The sequence below is a fragment of the Dasypus novemcinctus genome, chromosome 5 (assembly GCF_030445035.2).
Source record: "Dasypus novemcinctus isolate mDasNov1 chromosome 5, mDasNov1.1.hap2, whole genome shotgun sequence".
In the NCBI taxonomy this organism is placed as follows: Eukaryota; Metazoa; Chordata; class Mammalia; order Cingulata; family Dasypodidae; genus Dasypus; species Dasypus novemcinctus.
The window spans coordinates 166911768-166929750 of record NC_080677.1 but is presented as its reverse complement, the minus strand read 5'-3'; the positions used below and the strand labels follow the sequence as shown (position 1 = coordinate 166929750).

General features: G+C 60.2%; 1 protein-coding gene across 1 annotated transcript in view; it reads right to left on the bottom strand.

Annotated features, from left to right (window-relative positions):
- CUBN (cubilin) overlaps window positions 1–17983 on the bottom strand; it is a 242374-nt gene that overhangs the window by 109155 nt on the left and 115236 nt on the right. Inside the window, exons 29-33 of the mRNA XM_058297911.1 lie at window positions 17180–17361; window positions 13380–13554; window positions 11456–11625; window positions 1757–1916; window positions 498–611 (exon numbers count right to left, since the gene is read on the bottom strand). Coding sequence (XP_058153894.1) covers window positions 498–611; window positions 1757–1916; window positions 11456–11625; window positions 13380–13554; window positions 17180–17361 — 801 coding nt within the window. The remainder of the gene's footprint in view (window positions 1–497; window positions 612–1756; window positions 1917–11455; window positions 11626–13379; window positions 13555–17179; window positions 17362–17983) is intronic.

The following is a 17983-nucleotide window of genomic DNA, read 5'->3' as shown; positions in this document are numbered from 1 at the left end:
TTAAAAAAAAAAAAAAAAAAAAAAACAGAGGAGGCCAGCACACTCCATGGTGTCCTCTCCACGAGCCGCGATGCTCAACACCAGCACTGCAGGCTCACCGTTTCTCACAGCGCTGCCCCACCTGGGCCTCTCACCTGGCGCTAAGGCGCTGCCCCTCACCTGGACGCTAAGGCGCTGCCCCTCACCCGGGTGCCCTATCCCCCTCCAGGCCCCGGGCTTACTCTGCACTTTGGCATTCAGCGGCTGCTGTGGGCACCTCCCCTCAAGGCAGCCTTCCTGCTGCACATGTAGCGGTCACTTTTGCTGCCCTCCCAGCACAGCAAGGTTAGGTGCTGTTTCCCCCTGACTGTGACACTTGAAAAGAGGCAGCGGGTTTTCAGTTACGCAGAACCTTCAGGGCAGGGGGTGCGTGTCCTGCATGGGCCTTGAGATTGCCGCGGTGGGGGGGGGTGCGCCTCGCGGGCCTCCCGCGGTCCCTGGCCCAGCCCGCCACTTACACGGGGGCTGAGCCTGCAGGGTCCAGCTGCAGTTCTGGTTGTATGGGTACTTGGCAGGGTACAGCGGCGAGGACAGGGTGTCGGACGAGCTGGTGAGGAGCAGGCCCCCGCAGGCTGTGGACAGACAGGGCAGGTCAGCCGTGCCTTCCCCCAGCTGTGCCGAGCCGCGAGGGGCTGGGCACCGTGGGGGAGAGCACGGCCTTTTCCTCATTTCTGCAGTGAATGCCAAGAACGTTCTCTGCCAAAGAAGGCTGACATAAACCGTGGGAAAATGGGGGCCTACTTTAAATTATAACATCTTTAAATCACAGGAAACAGGGCGGTGGCAAACAGCAGCAGGCTAAGAGGCTGTGAGCCGCCTCAACAGTCAAACAGAGCTCCAGCCAAGACTCACGTGCTCTTCCCACCCGTCAACGGGACCTACCAGCTGCTCTGGGCCACCCCACAGGGCTGCTCTGGGCCACCCCACAGGGCTGCTCTGGGGACCCCCCCACAGGGCTGCTCTGGGGACCCCCCCACAGGGCTGCTCTGGGGACCCCCCCACAGTGCTGCTCTGGGCCCCCCCACAGGGCTGCTCTGGGGACCCCCCCACAGGGCTGCTCCGGGGACCCCCACACACAGGGCTGCTCTGGGGAACCCCCCACAGGGCTGCTCCGGGGACACACACACACAGGGCTGCTCTGGGGAATCCCCCACAGGGCTGCTCTGGGGACTCCCCCACAGGGCTGCTCTGGCCGCCCCCAGGGCTGCTCTGGGTCCCCCATGGGGCAGGACGCTGGCAAGCGCCTGTTCCTCTGGACAGACCGTGTGACTAACAAGCCTGGACGAACGTGAACGAGGGGGCCGACTGCACAGGCAGCACCACGACCCGCGCCACAGCCGCCCGCTCTGGTCTCTGTCCCTGACAGGGCAGGGGCCGCTCTGAACACCTGGGTGACAGCGATGGCTGATAAGGCCTGGCAGGGAAACGGTGCTGTGCGCGTCAGAGACTGGGAGCCCGGGCCTGCAGCGGCCGTCCCCGGGGGCAGCCCCAGTGAAGGCTGGGGAGGGGATGGGGCCGCCGCCTCTGCAGTGTACAGCGCTCTGCATGAGCCCAAGAACCGAGACGTGCAGGCGTGGGCGCTGGCAGCCTCTGTGCTGGCTGAGGCGAACCCTGGAAGGTCAGCTCCGTGGTAACCACAGGCCTGCGGCCGCGGGCTGATCCTCATCGTCTATGGGGGCAGAGAGCGGGGACCAGCCAGGGGACCACCAGTACTTGCCTTGGCTGAAGCGGGCATGGAAGCCCCTGCTGTGCCCAGGTGCCCCGGCCCAGAACCGCACGAAGAGGGTGCTCCCCAAGGAGGTGAGGGCAACGGGCGGGCGCTGTCTCCCGCAGGCCCTCAGCAGGCGGGCCGTCCTGGAGTCAGAGCCGTCGTAGGCCTGCGGACAGAGAGCTGTTGAGTGGCCACAACCAGCCCTGGGCCCTGTCTGCCGCCTGACCCCAGCGGCCACAGCACTGCGGGGCCGAAGCGCGGGGACAGCTGGAGAGCTGGCAGGGACAGACCGGGCCTCCAGAGCGGACAGGGACGTTGCCACCTCGGAGGAGGGTGGAGCCAACCCGGCCCGCCGCAGCCGCTTGCTCTCCAGCCCTGCACGCTGCCCGTGCCCCGCAGCCCCGGGCACCCTCCGCCTGCATGGCCGCTGACCATTTCCCACAGTGCCCACGTCCCCATCCTGCTGCCCAGGGCCCCTCCTCCTGCTCAACCTCCGAAGACCCCCTTTCCAAGCAAGGTCTCATTACGGGGGGCTGGGGGGGTGAGCATGGCCTCTGGGCGCAGTCCGGCCTGAAGGACCCCTCCTCAGCCCACGGGGTGGGCAGCGGACGCCGGCGTCCTCCGGGGACTCCGTGTGGAGGTTTGGGGTGAAGCAGGGGCACGCAGCCTCTCTGGTGGGCAGCAGCCGCCACCACCAGCCGCTCGGCCCAGAGCAGGTCAGCTGACGTCCCGTCGGCTCTGTCCATCCCCAACAGGCGGCAGGGGGCGAGGAGCACAGCGCAGTGGCTTCTGGGAGAAGCGCGTCGACTGCGCAGCTCAGAGCCCAGCAGGATAGTGCCGGACCGCACGCCACGGGCGCGCCCTGGGGGGCAGGCCGACGTGCACTGTCGCCTCGAGAGGAACTGCCACTTCCGTTTCATGAGAAAGTCAGTAAAAAGCATCAAGTTGAGGGACTTAGGGCAGGGGGGGTCCCACCACCAGCTCCAAAGGCTCTGCCACCACCTGTGCGTGCGTCAGCACGTTGACGACGACTGGGGTCTCTGCCCTGAGTCACAGAAGTTTAAGAGGCACAACTCTCTAAGGACGGACTAAGGGTTTCACAGTAATTAAAGTAAACGCGGTTCTGGAGCAGCATGGGCTTTTTTTCCTTTTCCTTTTTCTTTTTTTTAAACTTAATATTCAATTTTTAAGCCTGTATATGCAATAAATGAAATTTTAAAACTGCTCTTATTTTACATTCAAACACTGATTTGAAACAATTACACTTCCTCAGCTGATTCAAACGCGGTTTTCCACCTGGGGTCACTGCTTCCTCTGAACACCTTGAACAAGCTGTGGCCGAAGCTACACACGCACCGTCACGAGACCTCGGGCGACGTCCACACAGCAGCTGCCCCAGACGCCCCTCACCGCACAAGCCAAGACTTCCCATCATTCTTGGTTCACCCCTTCTAAGGTTACAGCTGTCACATCCCAGTGTTTCGGATACTGTGTTACGTGGATACTACCATGGTTTTGGTATCAAAGGTTAAAACAAGCTTTATGGAAATTATCACGATACAAGGTGGCTCATTTGTTTCAGCATTTTTTGATCTCTAGGAACTCTCACTCCTCCCCTGAAAAAGCACACTTAGGGGCTTTCACAGGCCGTGGACTCTCACAGACAAGAATGTTCTAGTCTCCCTATTGGCACTGAGTGTGGAGTGCCAGTAAGCACGTAGAGGGCGTTCCTTTCACAGGCTGAGTGATGGTCAGGCCAACGCGTCACTCAGCCAGGTAAGTGCCCGGCTGCTCGGTCAGGAGGCCCTGGGCTCATCTTAATACAGTTATGGCTTTAGTCACCAGTGGGCTTACTGCACAGATGGCTGCTTACATCTACGTCCACAGGCAGAGTGCCCTCCACAAGGAGACACGCTTTATCCAGTCAGCTGAAGGCCTTGAAAGGAGAAGCGATTTCAACATCCAGAGAGAATTTCCCAGCGTCTGGACAGCCCACGTGTCCTGGAAGCTCACCAAGGGCCTTCGCTGGCCTTCACCGGAGCGCTGGTTTGCGGCCTGCTGTGAACCTGGGCTTGTGCGTCCCACAGTCACGCGAGGCTCTGTGGAAGCTCACACTCCTGGCAGGTCCCTCCTGTCGACTGTGCTCCCTGGAGAGCCCTGACGACCACAGGCTCGGCCCTGTGGCAGAAATGGGGAGGCGGGCCTCAGGGAACACTGGGAGCTACGGCGGAACCAGGAATCCCCCAAAGGAGCCGCTGCCAGGGCCTTGGGGCCTGGAATCACAGGGCCTGCCCCCCAAGGAGGTGGACGTCCCCGAGTCCAGACGCGATCATTCCACGACCACCCGCCCCCCGAGGAGGCGAATGTCCCGCGTCCACACACGAGCACCCACGACCGCAACTAACCGCATGGATCCTTGGGAGGAGAGCCGTAGCCAGGTGCTGCGGTAAACGCCACCCCATGAGCAGCATCCGGGAACTTAACCCTCCTTCCAAATCCTCACCGTTTCCTCCACGTCCCTTTAAGAGGTGCAGTTGCTGAGTTACCTGAACCACCCGCCCTTCCATGGAAGGACAAAGCTCAGGATGCCATGCGGGCACTCCTCCAAGGACCAAGTGGGGAAGAGCAATTCCCTCATTGAGTTTCCCAAGCTTGTGACATCAAACCAAGTCACGTTTAAAATTTTTAACTTATTACCATGAGGGATTCAATATTTACTCTAAGAAAAGCACTACAGGGAAGAAAAAGTGAGAAACCTCGTTCCCATTTATTTAAAAGTTCAAAGTTACGAGGCTTATCAGTGTGCATTTCCCCTTCCTTCCGTTTAGCTCCAAGGCAGAGCGAGCAGACCCTACTACAGCGCAGCGCAGGCGATAAATCAGTACAACTGACGACGTGCTGCCCTCAGGTCTACGCCAAGAGTCTTCTGGCCAAGGAATTGATTTTCTCATCTGTCACTTGGGAGCTCCAACCCAGGGGCTCTGGAGATCCCCGGGTGACCACCTACGGTCTGCTGGAAAGTTAACCCCATCTTCAGAGAGCATCCCGCATTTCCTAGATTTCCAGATATCAGCGCACACCATCAAAAGCAACACCTTGTACTATAAAACCCGGGGACCCATGCATGCTGGGGGCCACGACGGCCCCCCCAGGACAGAGGGGCAGCAGCACCCAGCCCCCGTCCGTCCTCCGGTCCAGCGAAGGCCCAGCGGCAAGCCCGCTGCCCCGAGGGTGCACTCCCCTAGATGCCCGGCCGCCTCGAAGGCTCCTCGCCTCCCCACGGGTCCCTGCCCACCTCCAGGCCCCTAGACATCAAACCTCACGATGCTCTGAAAACGACCAGCAGTTACCAGGAGGCTGAGTCACCCCAGGGTCATCACGGGAGGGCCCAGGCCTCCAGCTCCCAGGGAATCTGCAGCGTGTGGACGCGGATGTGGGCGTGTGTGCAGGTGCGTGCAGGAACACGCTCATGGTTCGTGAGAACGCAGGGGGCTCTAGCAAATACTGGCAGCTACTTAAACGTCCATTCACGGAGGACGGGTGGGAAGTACTTGTGGCAAGTACAGAAAATGGACTTCGACATGGCAGGAGGCACATGCTACGACTGACCGCATCATCCGCAGGACACAGCACAGTGCGCAGAAGGGCCAGCAGAGGACAAGTGGCATTGCTCAGAAAACATCCAGCACGGGGTGTGCACAGGTGTGCACGCATAGCGAGGAAGTGTAATAGCCACTGGGGCTGGGCCGCATCTCTGCAGGGCCAGTGGTGGACCCAGGGCTGGGCTGAGCCATCAACTGCCCTGGGAAATTCAGGAAATTTGGGAAATTCAGACTCAGAGCCAGTATGGCAAAATACTAAGATGCAATTTGTGTGTGTTATTTTCAATCCTATATATCTAAAATACATTTTCCTAGAGTTTCCAATAATAAAGATACTCTATTTAAAGGCAAAACAGGAGATGTAGCTGGATACACATAAAAGGCTAAGCTTAGCATTGTTATAATAAAAAATGCAGAAGGAATGGAAATGATCAATAGCAGTGGTTGGGTGAGTTATCGTATGACCATATAACTGATTACAGAGACAGAAAAACTGTTTTTAACAAGAATTGAATTTAGAAAACATTAAGGGAAAAACAGGACCCAAATGAGACATGGTACTGCCTCGACACTGTGTTTATGAGGAGGGAAACAGAACACCCGCGGAGCAGGCTCCGTGATGTGGTGGTAAGGTCGGCGTCTGTTTATTTCTCTTTCCTGTACTCACACTGATAGGGGCATGGGAAGTTCTACAACAGGACATGTTGGGTTTTAAGTGTTCAGCCGTCCAGATGTGGAAGGACTCGAGGGGCACTCAGGCTGCTGGGGTCTTGTCCTGGGTGGCCTCTCTTCGGGGTTACCACGCTTCATCTTGCTCGGGGAGAAGATAAGCCGCCTTACTGTGTGTGTGAACATGGCGACAAGCCGTACTTAGAATATGTACTGAAGACTTTACAATAGCTCAGAATAGAACAAGCGGGGCATGTGCACGGACGACCGCAGGCCCAGCTCTGGCACGAGGCCCACGACGGCCGCCTCTGCACGGAACGCGGCCCAGAAGCTGCCAGGGAGAGGGGCGCCAGCACGCCTAAGGACGCCGCGCCGTGCACAGCTCCATCTTGGCGTGGGAAACCGGGAGCTCAGACCCCAAGGCCAGGTGCTCCTGGTGCAGCAAGGCGGGTGGGACCGGGAAGAGCCCACCTGTCCGGCCCCTGCCAGGTGCCAGCCGCCCAGAGAGAAGGGAAGGCTGCGCTGCACCTGCTCAGGGCTGATCCCATGGAGCGAGCGAGCTGCCCAGCCTCTAGGCTGGAGGAGTTGCCCGCACACCTGGGCGCAGGTAGCACGGCCAGCTCAGGCTAACTTAGCAGGAGGCGTGACAAATACACCGAGCCCAGCCCCAGGTCCCAACGGAAGCTGCGGGTCCCTGGGCTCTGGCAGCCAGCTTCGTGCCTCCGACGTCTCCCACTCTCGTCTCCCGCTCTGGGTTGCTGGAGAGCTCGCAGAGCGCAAAACGAGGAAGGACCAGCTGCCCGTGGGAGACAGCTCCCGAGAGGCCACTCACAGGCACAGGCGCGCGCTCGGTTTCGAGGTGGAAGGGCCTGTGGAATCTCGCTCGCGGCCTCACACGTGGCAGGGGGGCTGCCGGCCCCGCGAGAGGAAGGCGGGGGTCCCTCAGGAAGCCGTGCGGATTGTTCAAGTCACAAACACGAGGAAGGAAGGACGTGACTGTGTCCCTGGCCGAGGTGCCTGCCTCAGGGCGTGAGGAGGGCGGTGGCCTCGGCCTCGCGCCTCCCGCCGTGCTCTCCAGAAGCCGCGCACCAGGGAGCTCGCGGCCACCCTGGCCAGGGTCCTGCCCCTGCCACACCTACCCCTTCTGCTGCCTGCTCCGGGTCTGCAAATTCCTGGGAAAGTGTCAATTCTAAGACTTTGCAGTTGTTGAAACCAGGGACTCAGAGGCTCCTGGAAAGGTCTGGAAAGGAACCCAAAGAGCTGGCTGCATTTCTCCAGTGAGCGAGCACTTGGGAACCCTGGGCTGAAAGTCATGCCAAAGCCAGCAAAGCCTGCTCTGGGCGATCCGTCCCGTCGCTCTCCACCCCAGGGCGCAGAGACGGGCCCAGCTTCCAGGGAGCGGCGGGCGTTGCCAGGCCACAGCGTGCCATCTCCAGGAGGCCACTGGACACCTGTGACCTAGCAGAGATGGCTTCCTGTGGGGGACCGGGGAGGGGACAGCCGGGGCTTCCGCCGGGATTCTGCTGGGCCGCGGTAAATGTTTAGAGGAGAGCCGCTTCCGCTGCCCCGCGAGCTGGGCTGTCCCTCCTCTGCTGCTGGCTCTGCTTCGGAAATGATGAGTTTCAAAAGGAAATGGCCAGGGGTGGCGTCTGAAATAAAACAGGACGTGGGCCCGGGGCTGCGCGGCTGCCGCCCCCGTCCAACAGCGCAGACGCGGGCATCTGGTTTTCCTCAGCTCCAGTCAGGCTCGCTTTCCTCCCCACATCAGGGCCAGAGGCTCCAGAGGACACAGGCCCATGGGGCGCGGCCCTGGCCAGGCAGCCGTGGGCCGTGCCGGGAACGCAGGCTGCCGCCTGGCTCTGCTCCACGGGCGCAGCGCTTGTGCCATCGCTGAGCCGGGGTCCTGGGGTCCGGGGCCTTCCCAGGACAGGGGTGCCGGCGGAGCTCGGGCTCAGGCTCCCAGGAGACGCCCCTCAAGCACTTAAGGTGCAGGCAGAGGAGGCCACGCCCCGATAGCCCCCACAGACCCACTGTGTGCCGAGATGCTGTGCGGGCACCCCAGCCCGGGGTCCTGCTGCCACTGCAGGAGAAACGCAGCGTGGCCCAGCAGGGGCGACCCGTGACCAGATCAGCTGGGCCGGGCGCTGGGGTTTCCATCAGCTCCCAGACCCCTGAAGTTCCATGGAGTCAAAACAGTCCGTTTCTCTTACTATCCATGATGACAGCATGAAATTCTAGAAAACGTACTCCCTGATGTCATCTAAGCTCTCCGGCTGGTCCATCCATCACATGCCGAGTGGGCTCTGCCCCACACGCCCCAACATCCCTGCCACCCCCCAGCGCAGCGGAGGCCAAGGTCACACGTGTGGCTGCTCACGGCGGCGCCATGTGCTCAGCTCATTCCGTGTCCTCAGTTCACTCCATGTGCTCGGCTCACTTGTGTTTTCAGCTCATTCCATGTCCTCCACTCATTCCGTGCACTCAGTGCCCTCGTGTCCTCCGCTCGTGTACTCAGCTCTCCTGTGTCCTTGGCCGTTTGTCTTGCCAAGTCTTCTCTGTCACTGAACTAACAGTAATGACCTTCTATGACCTTGCCTTACCCCAGGCCACTCACTGCCCGGGGCGTGCCTGCACCCCTGAACCTGCTTGGAGCCTGGGCCTTCCACCTCCCCCCCCCCGCCCGCTGCCCCCCCCCCCGGCATCAGGGCCAAATCCAGGGGCTCCTCTCCAGCCTCCCGAGGCTGCCTGGCTGTCCCCTTCCAGCTTGGAGGCACTCTCCTCCTCTGCTCCAGCGCCCGCCTCCGGCCCCCTAAGGCTGGGGCTCCCCAAAGGTTCTATGGCCTCTTCTCTTCAGGAAACACACCGCTGTAACCTTGAGAAGCCACCCTCCCGCCCACGGGATGTCCAGCTGCAGGTCAGGCCAGGGCCCCGCCCCTCACCCGCCAACCCCTCCCCACCCCGCAGGCGCGGCTGGAAAGGGTCCAGGGCCACCACCCAAGCTCTCCAGCATGCCCCCTCCGCTCCAAGGCCGGCTCCCCTCAACAGTCCGGAGTGCCGCAGCCAGGGTCCCGCCTCCCGCTTTCCTGCCGCCCCTTCTAGGGGCCAGTCCTCAGCTTCCACAAGCCCCTGCCATGGGGACAGCATGTCCAGCTTCATCCTCAGCCTCGGGACATGCTCCCACCCAGGCCGTGCACCCAGCAGGACCCTGGCTCACCTCCCCCAGGCCTCCGCCCACCACCCCCTGGCCTCATGGCCACGACCCGATCACAGAACCCCCTGCCCCTCTAAGGGATGTCCAGCCTGCAGCCCTGTGGTGGACGGTCATCCACCTTCCCATCGGAACATGCTTCCCATCACCGCGCACCCTCCTGAGCCAGGCGCACGCACTGCCCTGCACTGTCCTGCAGAAAAGACTCCCGAGTGCGTTCTTGTCTCCCTGAGGGGTGGTGGCCCAGGGTCACTAACTAAATGCATTTTAAACTATTCCCATATGTCCTCTGTGTCTTACCCTCTCTTCCACATTTTCTGTGCTTTTTCTGGTCCATGCTTTACTTTGGATATATTCTTCTGCCTATCTTCCAGTTCACTATTTCTCTCTTCAACTCTAATTTGTCTACTCTATAAATAAACCCTTCCACTGAGATTTTAATATCAGTTATTATTTTTATAAGTTCTAAAATTTTGAATTGGTTCTTTTTCATATTTGCAATGTAATTTTTATAGTTTGCAGTTCCTTGTTGAAAGTTCTGAACCTGACTCTTTCCTCTATGAATTTCACAATCGTAGTTGTTGAACAACCTATACCTGGTAATTTTAGTGAAAAGTAGTAGTGATGATATCCTGGTGATCTGGAGCAGTTAGTGGGTTTGTTCCCATTGCCTGCTGCTCATGCTATTTCTCAGTCATGTTATATTGTCTTTTCATGTACCAGAATATCTTTGATTGTGTGTTAGCTATGCCTATGAAAAACGATTGGTGGAAATCAGGAGTAGAATGATTTTAACTCCTTTTCAAGAAGACTCCAAGTTGCATGGATGCATTAACAATATAGGATTTCCTCTCAGGAGCCCAAGGCTTAAGAATCTAGGGGCCACCCAGCCGAGTGAAAGGATGCAGGCTCTGGGAACGCCGTCCTACTTCCATTTTATCTGGACATTGGATGCATTATCGGGACTGCACCAGCTCAGGACCTGGACTCACCCCCTGGTCCTCTTTGCCTGGAGAAGCTCTCAGAAGTGTCGCAACCCCCTTCTGGATCAGTGACCACCCTATGGGCAAAGCAGGTCCAAAGACTCGGCCTGGGTCTCTCTCAGATAATGACTCAGGAATTTCATACTACCTTTGAGTTCTCTCTTGCATTTAAGAATATGCTTTTACATGTCATTCAAAATTCCTCAGTTTTCTTCTTCATGAGCATCAGTCTAAAAAAACCTTACTGTTTATATAGTGCTTTGCCTGTTCAGACCCTGAAGATACGGTAACAAATAAATTGAACTTGTAGGTAGATTAATGTAGGTAGTCTTGTGAAATAATAATAGAAAGCCCATCATTAGACTGGAATACATTGAGAAATGTGAAACAACTTTGAGTTTTCGTGAATCAAATTTGAAAAAAGCCAGTCAGTTGGAGTTTGTGTAAGAGAGGAAACTAGATTAAAAAGATAATTAACCAAGAGAATCTGGGTTATATTGGGGTAAAATGTCTAAAATACCATAAGAAAAGCGGAAAAAACTTGCATTAGGAAGTCGGGTACTTAAAATATTTAAATTAAAAACAATAATAAAAAGTAAAGCTTGAAATAGAACCTCATTCACTCTTATAATAAGCACAAAGCATTCGTTTCTAGTGAGAATGCATTAAAGTTTTTAGGAGGGGCAGAAATGTTCTATCATCTAACCAACTCAGAGCCACACATCTTCTCCTGCACTTCTGCTCCCCAAACTATTCCGTTCCATCAGAGCAGGATTTGCTGAAGCAGCAAAAGGAGATACGCTGATCTCAAGAGAACGAGAGATGAATAGTTACAGATTGAAACCAGTTTTGGACTCCTGTCCACTACACTTTCCTCATCTTCCTTGCAGCCAGTTCTTGCCAATCATATGGAAGAGGATCTCCGTGACACTTTACTTATTAAACAACAACAAGAAGAAGCCAGGGAGACTCGGGATGTTCAGAAGTGCTGCGGCCCTTTTTAGACCAAGAGGTAATGGACACAAAATGAAAAGCCAGCACACTAGCGACAGGAAAGCAAAATCTGAGCTGTTAGGCAAATCCTGACTTGGTAGTAGTTTGAAAGGAAATGATCTAGAGTTTAGTGGGGCTTTCTAGGGTTGGCACTGGAAGCATCGCAATGAACACATTCTGTGAATGTGCTCGGATGGTGGCGTGTCACAGGCTCCACTGCAGACAGTGCCTGAAACGTGTTGTCACTTACCATGATACAGGAGTCAGGAGCCTCAAGGTCAAAGTCAGTGAAGTTCAAGAGAACACGGTGGTTTCTTTCAACCTGAATGACCCAGGAGCAGTCGGTGTTACTCCTGAAAGGACTGGGGTAATTTGGAGAATGGATTTCTCCCCTGGGAATCTGGAAGATCCCACCGCAACCTGTAATGGGAAACCCAGGTCACCAGTGAGAGGAACGGCAGGGGTGAGCACCCACTCACCTCCTACCACAATCACTGCGCCGCTCTGCCGGCTGCGGCTTAGCTCAACAATAAGGCAGGTGGACAAGGGCAATGAAAGAAAACACTTCAGATACTTTAAGTATTTACAGCAAAGGTGACACAAAGAAGGAAACGTGCAAATATAGTTGTTGTTTACATGACACCATGAAATTCCTCCCACTGTTCTCTAAAACTATTGCACACATAAAAATAACACATCTCCTCCTAAGAATTCTGATAATCCAGTAGTATATGCTTTAACAACTATTTTAATATTTGCCCTTTATATGTTTCATACTCTGGACCTAAGGTAATACTTACTCGGGTTTTTTACTCTTACAATGTTATCAAATGCCTACATCTGTGACCCATCATTTATTTCTTGGATTTATCAAGATTTATATATTTCCATTATGGTATCAACCAATAATGGAAAAATTAAGTGTTACTTCCTAACCCTCAGGAAGCACTTTTGGGTCCTCTAAACACGATGTGTGAGTTCTACTCTGATTAAGTTCATGTATACCTAACACTGAAAGAGGGCTAATGTACCTCCTGCCACCTGGGGCTGAAGAAGCAAGGGCGCAGGTGGCCCTGGTGGCCAGCAGGTGGCCTCCCCAACTCTCCTGGGCCTGCTGGGCTGTGACAGTCAGCAGGTCACCAAAGGCTCTCAGTTCCCACCTCCTCGTGGGTGCAAGGAGGGGCTGGGGGCCAGGCTGGGTGGGGCCTCATGGGTGCAAGGAGTGGCTGGGGGCCAGGCTGGGCGGGGCCTCGTGGGTACAATGGGGGCTGGGGGCCAGGCTGGGCGGGGCCTTGTGGGTACAATGAGGGGCTGGGGGCCGGGCTGGGTGGGGCCTCCTGGGTGCAATGAGGGGCTGGGGGCCAGGTTGGGCGGGGCCTCATGGGTGCAAGGAGGGGTTGGGGGCCAGGTTGGGCGGGGCCTTGTGGGTACAATGAGGGGCTGGGGGCCAGGCTGGGTGGGGCCTCCTGGGTGCAATGAGGGGCTGGGGGCCAGGTTGGGCGGGGCCTCATGGGTGCAAGGAGGGGTTGGGGGCCAGGTTGGGCGGGGCCTTGTAGGTACAATGAGGGGCTGGGGGCTGGGCTGGGCGGGGTCTCCTGGGTGCAATGAGGGGCTTGGGGGCCAGGCTGGGTGGGGCCTCGTGGGTGCAAGGAGGGGCTGGGGGCCGGGCTGGGCGGGGCCTCGTGGGTACAATGGGGGCTGGGGGCTGGGCTGGGCGGGGCCTCGTGGGTGCAAGGAGGGGCTGGGGGCCGGGCTGGGTGGGGCCTTGTGGGTGCAAGGAGGGGCTGGAGGCCAGGCTGGGCGGGTCCTCATGGGTGCAAGGAGGGGCTGGGGGCCAGGCTGGGCGGGGCCTTGGGGACTTTCCGGAGGCCTGGCCTGGGGCAGGGCCCACAGCCCCGGCGGTCTTTCTGCAGGGCCAGCAAGCCAGTAGGGGTCTGCCCACGCCAGGCCGGCCCCTGCTGGTCTGCACAGACCCCTGGGTCTCGGGCGCGCCTGCACCTGACGTCCGCATGGGCATCGTCTGCACCTTGGCGAGGTGCCCCGCCGGCTGCTGGGCTGGGGGCTCGCGCTTGGCCTGCACCCACCCCTGCCCAGCAGCGGGCCTGCGGGCGGCGCTCTCCGCTCAGGAAGGCCCTGCTGTCAGGCAGCCCCCACGGGCACCCCGTGGACCTCACCTCCGGGGACGGCTTCCCAGGAGGCGTTGAAGCCCCTCCCGTTGATGGAGCTGTCCGTCTTGAAGCGCACGGCGAGCTCGCTGCCCGTGCTGGACACCTGGAGGGGGCTGCTGGACGGCCTCTGGGAGCAGAGCTGGGCTATCCTGGGGGCGTGGAAGGTGGGCCCCCCGTAGACCTGGGACGGGAAGGCTTCGTGAGGCCAGCGGTGGCCGCGGTGGCTCCCAGCCCCTCCACGAGGTGTTGGCTGCGCAGTGCCACCCAGGAGCGCCCTCTTCCTCAGCCGCAGTCCCGGCCCCAGGAACACCGCCCGAGCGGGCTGAGGAGACCCCTGGACTCGACCCGTCTTCCTGGGCCTTCGTGCGGTCACAAGGCTTCGTGCCTAGCTTTCAAGGCCACCGACACAGAAGTGTAGCAGGCGGCCCTGAGGTGACGCGGGCTGGTTCTCCACGGGCCACCCCTCTCCCGGCCTGCACCCTGGTCTTTAGACCCAGGCAGAAAATATGGCAGTTTTGCTCAGTCGGAGGCGGTGGACACAATCTCCTCGAGTGGGTTCCGGGGTGGCGGGGGGCTGCCAGGCCCGGCCCCACCTGGGCAGCCCCCTCCAGCCCTCCCAGCTCCTGCCAACTCGCCTCCAGGGTCAAGGGCCCCTGGTCCCCCGTGCCCTGCGGCCAGCCCACCCGAAGGGGCCTTGAGACCCCCAGCTCCTCACTGCCCTGGGCCAGGCCCTTCAGAGAGTGGGGGCAGAGGGAGGTCAGATGGCAGAGGCTGCGAGCCGGCAGGAGGCCGTGCTGGAGGCAGTTTAGGGAGCGAGTCTCTGGCCCATCATCCACTCCCACACTTACACACTCACTGAAACACACTCATGCGCACACGGAGCCACGCACACTCACGCCACATGCACAGAGCCATGCACACTCACGCCACACGCACACTACCACACTTACACACTCACTGAAACACACTTGTACACACAGCCACGCACACTCACGCCACACGCACAGAGCCATGCACACTCATGCCACATGCACACCACACTTACACATTCACTGAAACACACTCATACACACACAGAGCCACGCACACTCACGCCACATGCACAGAGCCATGCACACTCATGCCACACGCACACTACCACACTTACACACTCACTGAAACAAACTCATACACACACAGAGCCACACACACTCACACCACATGCACACTACCACACTTACACACTCACTGAAACACACTTGTACACACACGGAGCCACGCACACTCACGCCACACACACACTACCACACTTACACACTCACTGAAACACACTCATGCGCACACGGAGCCACGCACACTCACGCCACACGCACAGAGCCATGCACACTCACGCCACATGCATACTACCACCCTTACACACTCACTGAAACACACTCATACACACACAGAGCCACACACACTCACGCCACATGCACACCACACTTACACATTCACTGAAACACACTTGTACACACACGGAGCCACGCACATGCCACACTCCCACACTCACTCATTAAAACACACTTGTGCACACATGGAGCCATGCACACTCCCACACTTACACACTCACTGAAACACTCATGCACACATGGAACCACGCACACGCCGCTCGCACGCCCACAGGCGCTCTGCTCCCGCTCCCTGGCACACCTGCACACTCGCCCTGTCACCCAGGCAGGCTCCTGGCCCCGCCCACCTTCACGCCCACCTGGCCACTGCCCTCTGGGGGCCCCGCCCCGCAGCCGCTGAGCGGGATGCCCCAGGGCTCTGGGCATGAGAACAAGCCTGGGCCGCGGGCCAAGCGCCAATGGCTTCTTTGTCTGGTGATCTCCCAGCCAGGCAGGAAGGCCGAGAAGAAAGGAAGGGCTGTTCAGGGAGCGGCTGGGCCGGTCAGCGGCCCCCAGCGGGGCAGCCCTTGGATGGGGCAGGGCCCATGCACCCTCACGTGCCAAGGGGCTCAGAGAGGAGCCGGGTCAGCCGGACACGCGGCCCGGGGTAGCCCCGACCGCGAAGCACCAGGCACCAAGCAAGGTGCCGCTTGCCTGCTGCTCAGGGCCCGGAAGCCTCCGGAAGCCTCCAGAGGCCGGCCTCTCGCACCTTCTGCCTCCCCTCTGGCCGCGCGCTCTCAGACAACCCTGTGCAGGGACCTGGCCCAGCAACTGCCCTCAAGGGGTGGGCAAGGGGCTGCAGGCGGGGCCCCCTCGCTGCCCTGCCTAGCCCTGCAAAGCCCTCGGGCCGGGGTCCACCAGGGTCGGCAGGACGCCCGCCGGGCTGAACCCCAGGGAGCAGAGTGGCCCAAGGCCGGGTGACCCGGCCAGGGCCCAGGCCAGCCTGTGACCAGTCCAGCATTTCTTTCCGCTTGGCTGGGGCCCGCTCAGCACTCTGGCCGACTGACCGCGTGCTCTGTGCGGCCAGCAGGCTTCCGGGCACCGGGCTCGAGGGGACACGGGCTCCTGGCGAGACCAGCGAGGCACAGCGCCCATGGCCGCGCGGGGTCCCAGTCTGGACGGTCAGCAGGTCCTGTCCACACTCTCAGCCCAGAACCAGCAAGCGCTCCTCCTGCAGGTCACTGCAGGACTGAAGTGCCCGGAGCAGCGAGCGGCACTCCAGCCTTAAACTGCTCCTGAAAGACCTTAAAATTCCCCCAAACCCAGCTTCAGAGGCCACAGGCCTGCACTGCTGCCTGCGAGCCTGGGCCGGGGCACCGGACAGGCCAGAGGCCCCCCCGCCCTGGGCTCCCCCTACCCTGGGCCCCCCCACACCTCCCCCAGCCCTGGGCACCTCCCCCCGCCCTGAACAACCCCCAGCCTGGGCCTCCCAGTCAGGCCCTGGCCTCTCTCTGCCCATCTTGTCTCGGCCCCACCACTGCCCCCCCCAGCCCTGGACACCCCTTCCCCTGCCCAGGGCCTCACCCCTTGCCCTGACCTCTCCCCTCCTGTCTTGCCTCTGTGCCCCCTGCCTCCCCCAGGCCTGTCCTCAGGGAGCAGCCCCCTGCCCCTCCCGGGAGGGGTGTGCCCGAGCCCGAGCCCCGTGCGCGGTGCCCGCGGATCCCTGGCTCCGCAGGGCACAGGAAGCCTGGAGGCGCCCGTGGCCCCCCGCTGGGAGGGCAGTCCCTCGACCGGCCTGTGCTCAGAGGGGGCGCCAGGACAGGGAGGCTGACCCTGGCGTCCTCCAGGGAGGCCGAGTGCCAGCCTCGGGGCTCGGCCCGGGGATGAGGCTCCCCCAGGGCTCCAGGGAAGCTCCAGGGAAGCTCCCGGGGAGCCCCCTGCCATGCCCACAGGGGGCCGAGCAGCCTCCATGCGGGGCTCCGGCCTGGGTGGGCCTGGACTGAAGCCTGCACCCTGAGTCCTGCCACCCCTCAGGTCCCACGGGGTGGGGGCCCGTGTATGTGCCAGCCCACACCCGCCCCTGCCACTCTCTGGCTCTGCTTCTGGAAGCTGCTCCCTCAGCCTGCTGAGGGTGCCAGCAGCCAGGCAGGGGCATCTTCAGCCTCGGGAAGGGAGCGGCCGTGGGGGGGACGCCCTGGGCCGCGCCCGCTGGTTCCAGGGCCCAGGGACTAGGCACAGCCGCCCAGTGCCCCTCCTGGGCTCTGCCCGCCCCTCACCGCCCACCCGGGTTATCTCCCACCCAAGCTGCCTGCGGCCAGAACCTTGGGTCACTGCTTTTCCAGAAGCAAACGAGGACTGACAGGGCAACGCCCACCCCCAGTGCTGCCTCGGTGTCCAGCTCCCCGGCGGCTGGCACCGGGACACCCTCAGGTCACGCGCTCCAAGCCTTCGCCCTCCTACCTCCAGCACGTCGTAGTCGCAGGTGGCGTGGTACTCCACGTCGAAGTCGAGGATGGTGAGGCGGATGCTGCTCCCCGGCGCGGCGTGCAGGTACCAGATGCACTCCTTGTTCGGGAGGTACCTGTCCGGGTACCGCGGGCTGCTGAAGGAACCCCCCGTTCCAGACTGCTCCCCACCGCAGCCTGTGACAGAGCGAGGCAGTCAGCGCCGCTGACGCGGGGAGAGTCCCCGAGCGCGGCTGACACCAGGGGAGCCGGCGTTGACCCAGGCTGCAGATGGGAGCAGGAGACACAGCTACGGCGAGGTAGGTTCACTCTTCTTTTAAAAAGCATCAGCTACTTCTCACTGCATCAAACCTTGGGCATTTCCCCCCAAATGTCACACCAGTTCTAGGTTTTCCTCCTTACATTTAGGCTGAAACAACAGGGTGGGTGGCAGGCTGCCCACCGGCTGGTGCGCAGAAAGAGCCCACCGGGGCCACCAGCGCGCCACCTCCTGCCATTCACAGACCCAAGTGCCGGGCAGCTGGGAAACCGCCACGTGGGAAAGCAAGCAAGGAAAGGCCCCGCTGCGCACCAGGTCGTGGGCACCCCACGACACGCCGCCCTTGCGCTGGGGGCAACACAGCGGCCGGCGCAGCACGAAGCCCACCAGGCCGGCTGCCCCAGCGCTCGTCCCTGTGCCCACCGGCCGCCCGCTCCCCTGCAGGCAGAGAGAGGTGCCTGCAGACCGTGCTGCCCCCAGGGAGAGGACACTTCACCAAGACAGGCTGCGGGGGGACAGCGCAGGAGGGCTGGACCAGCC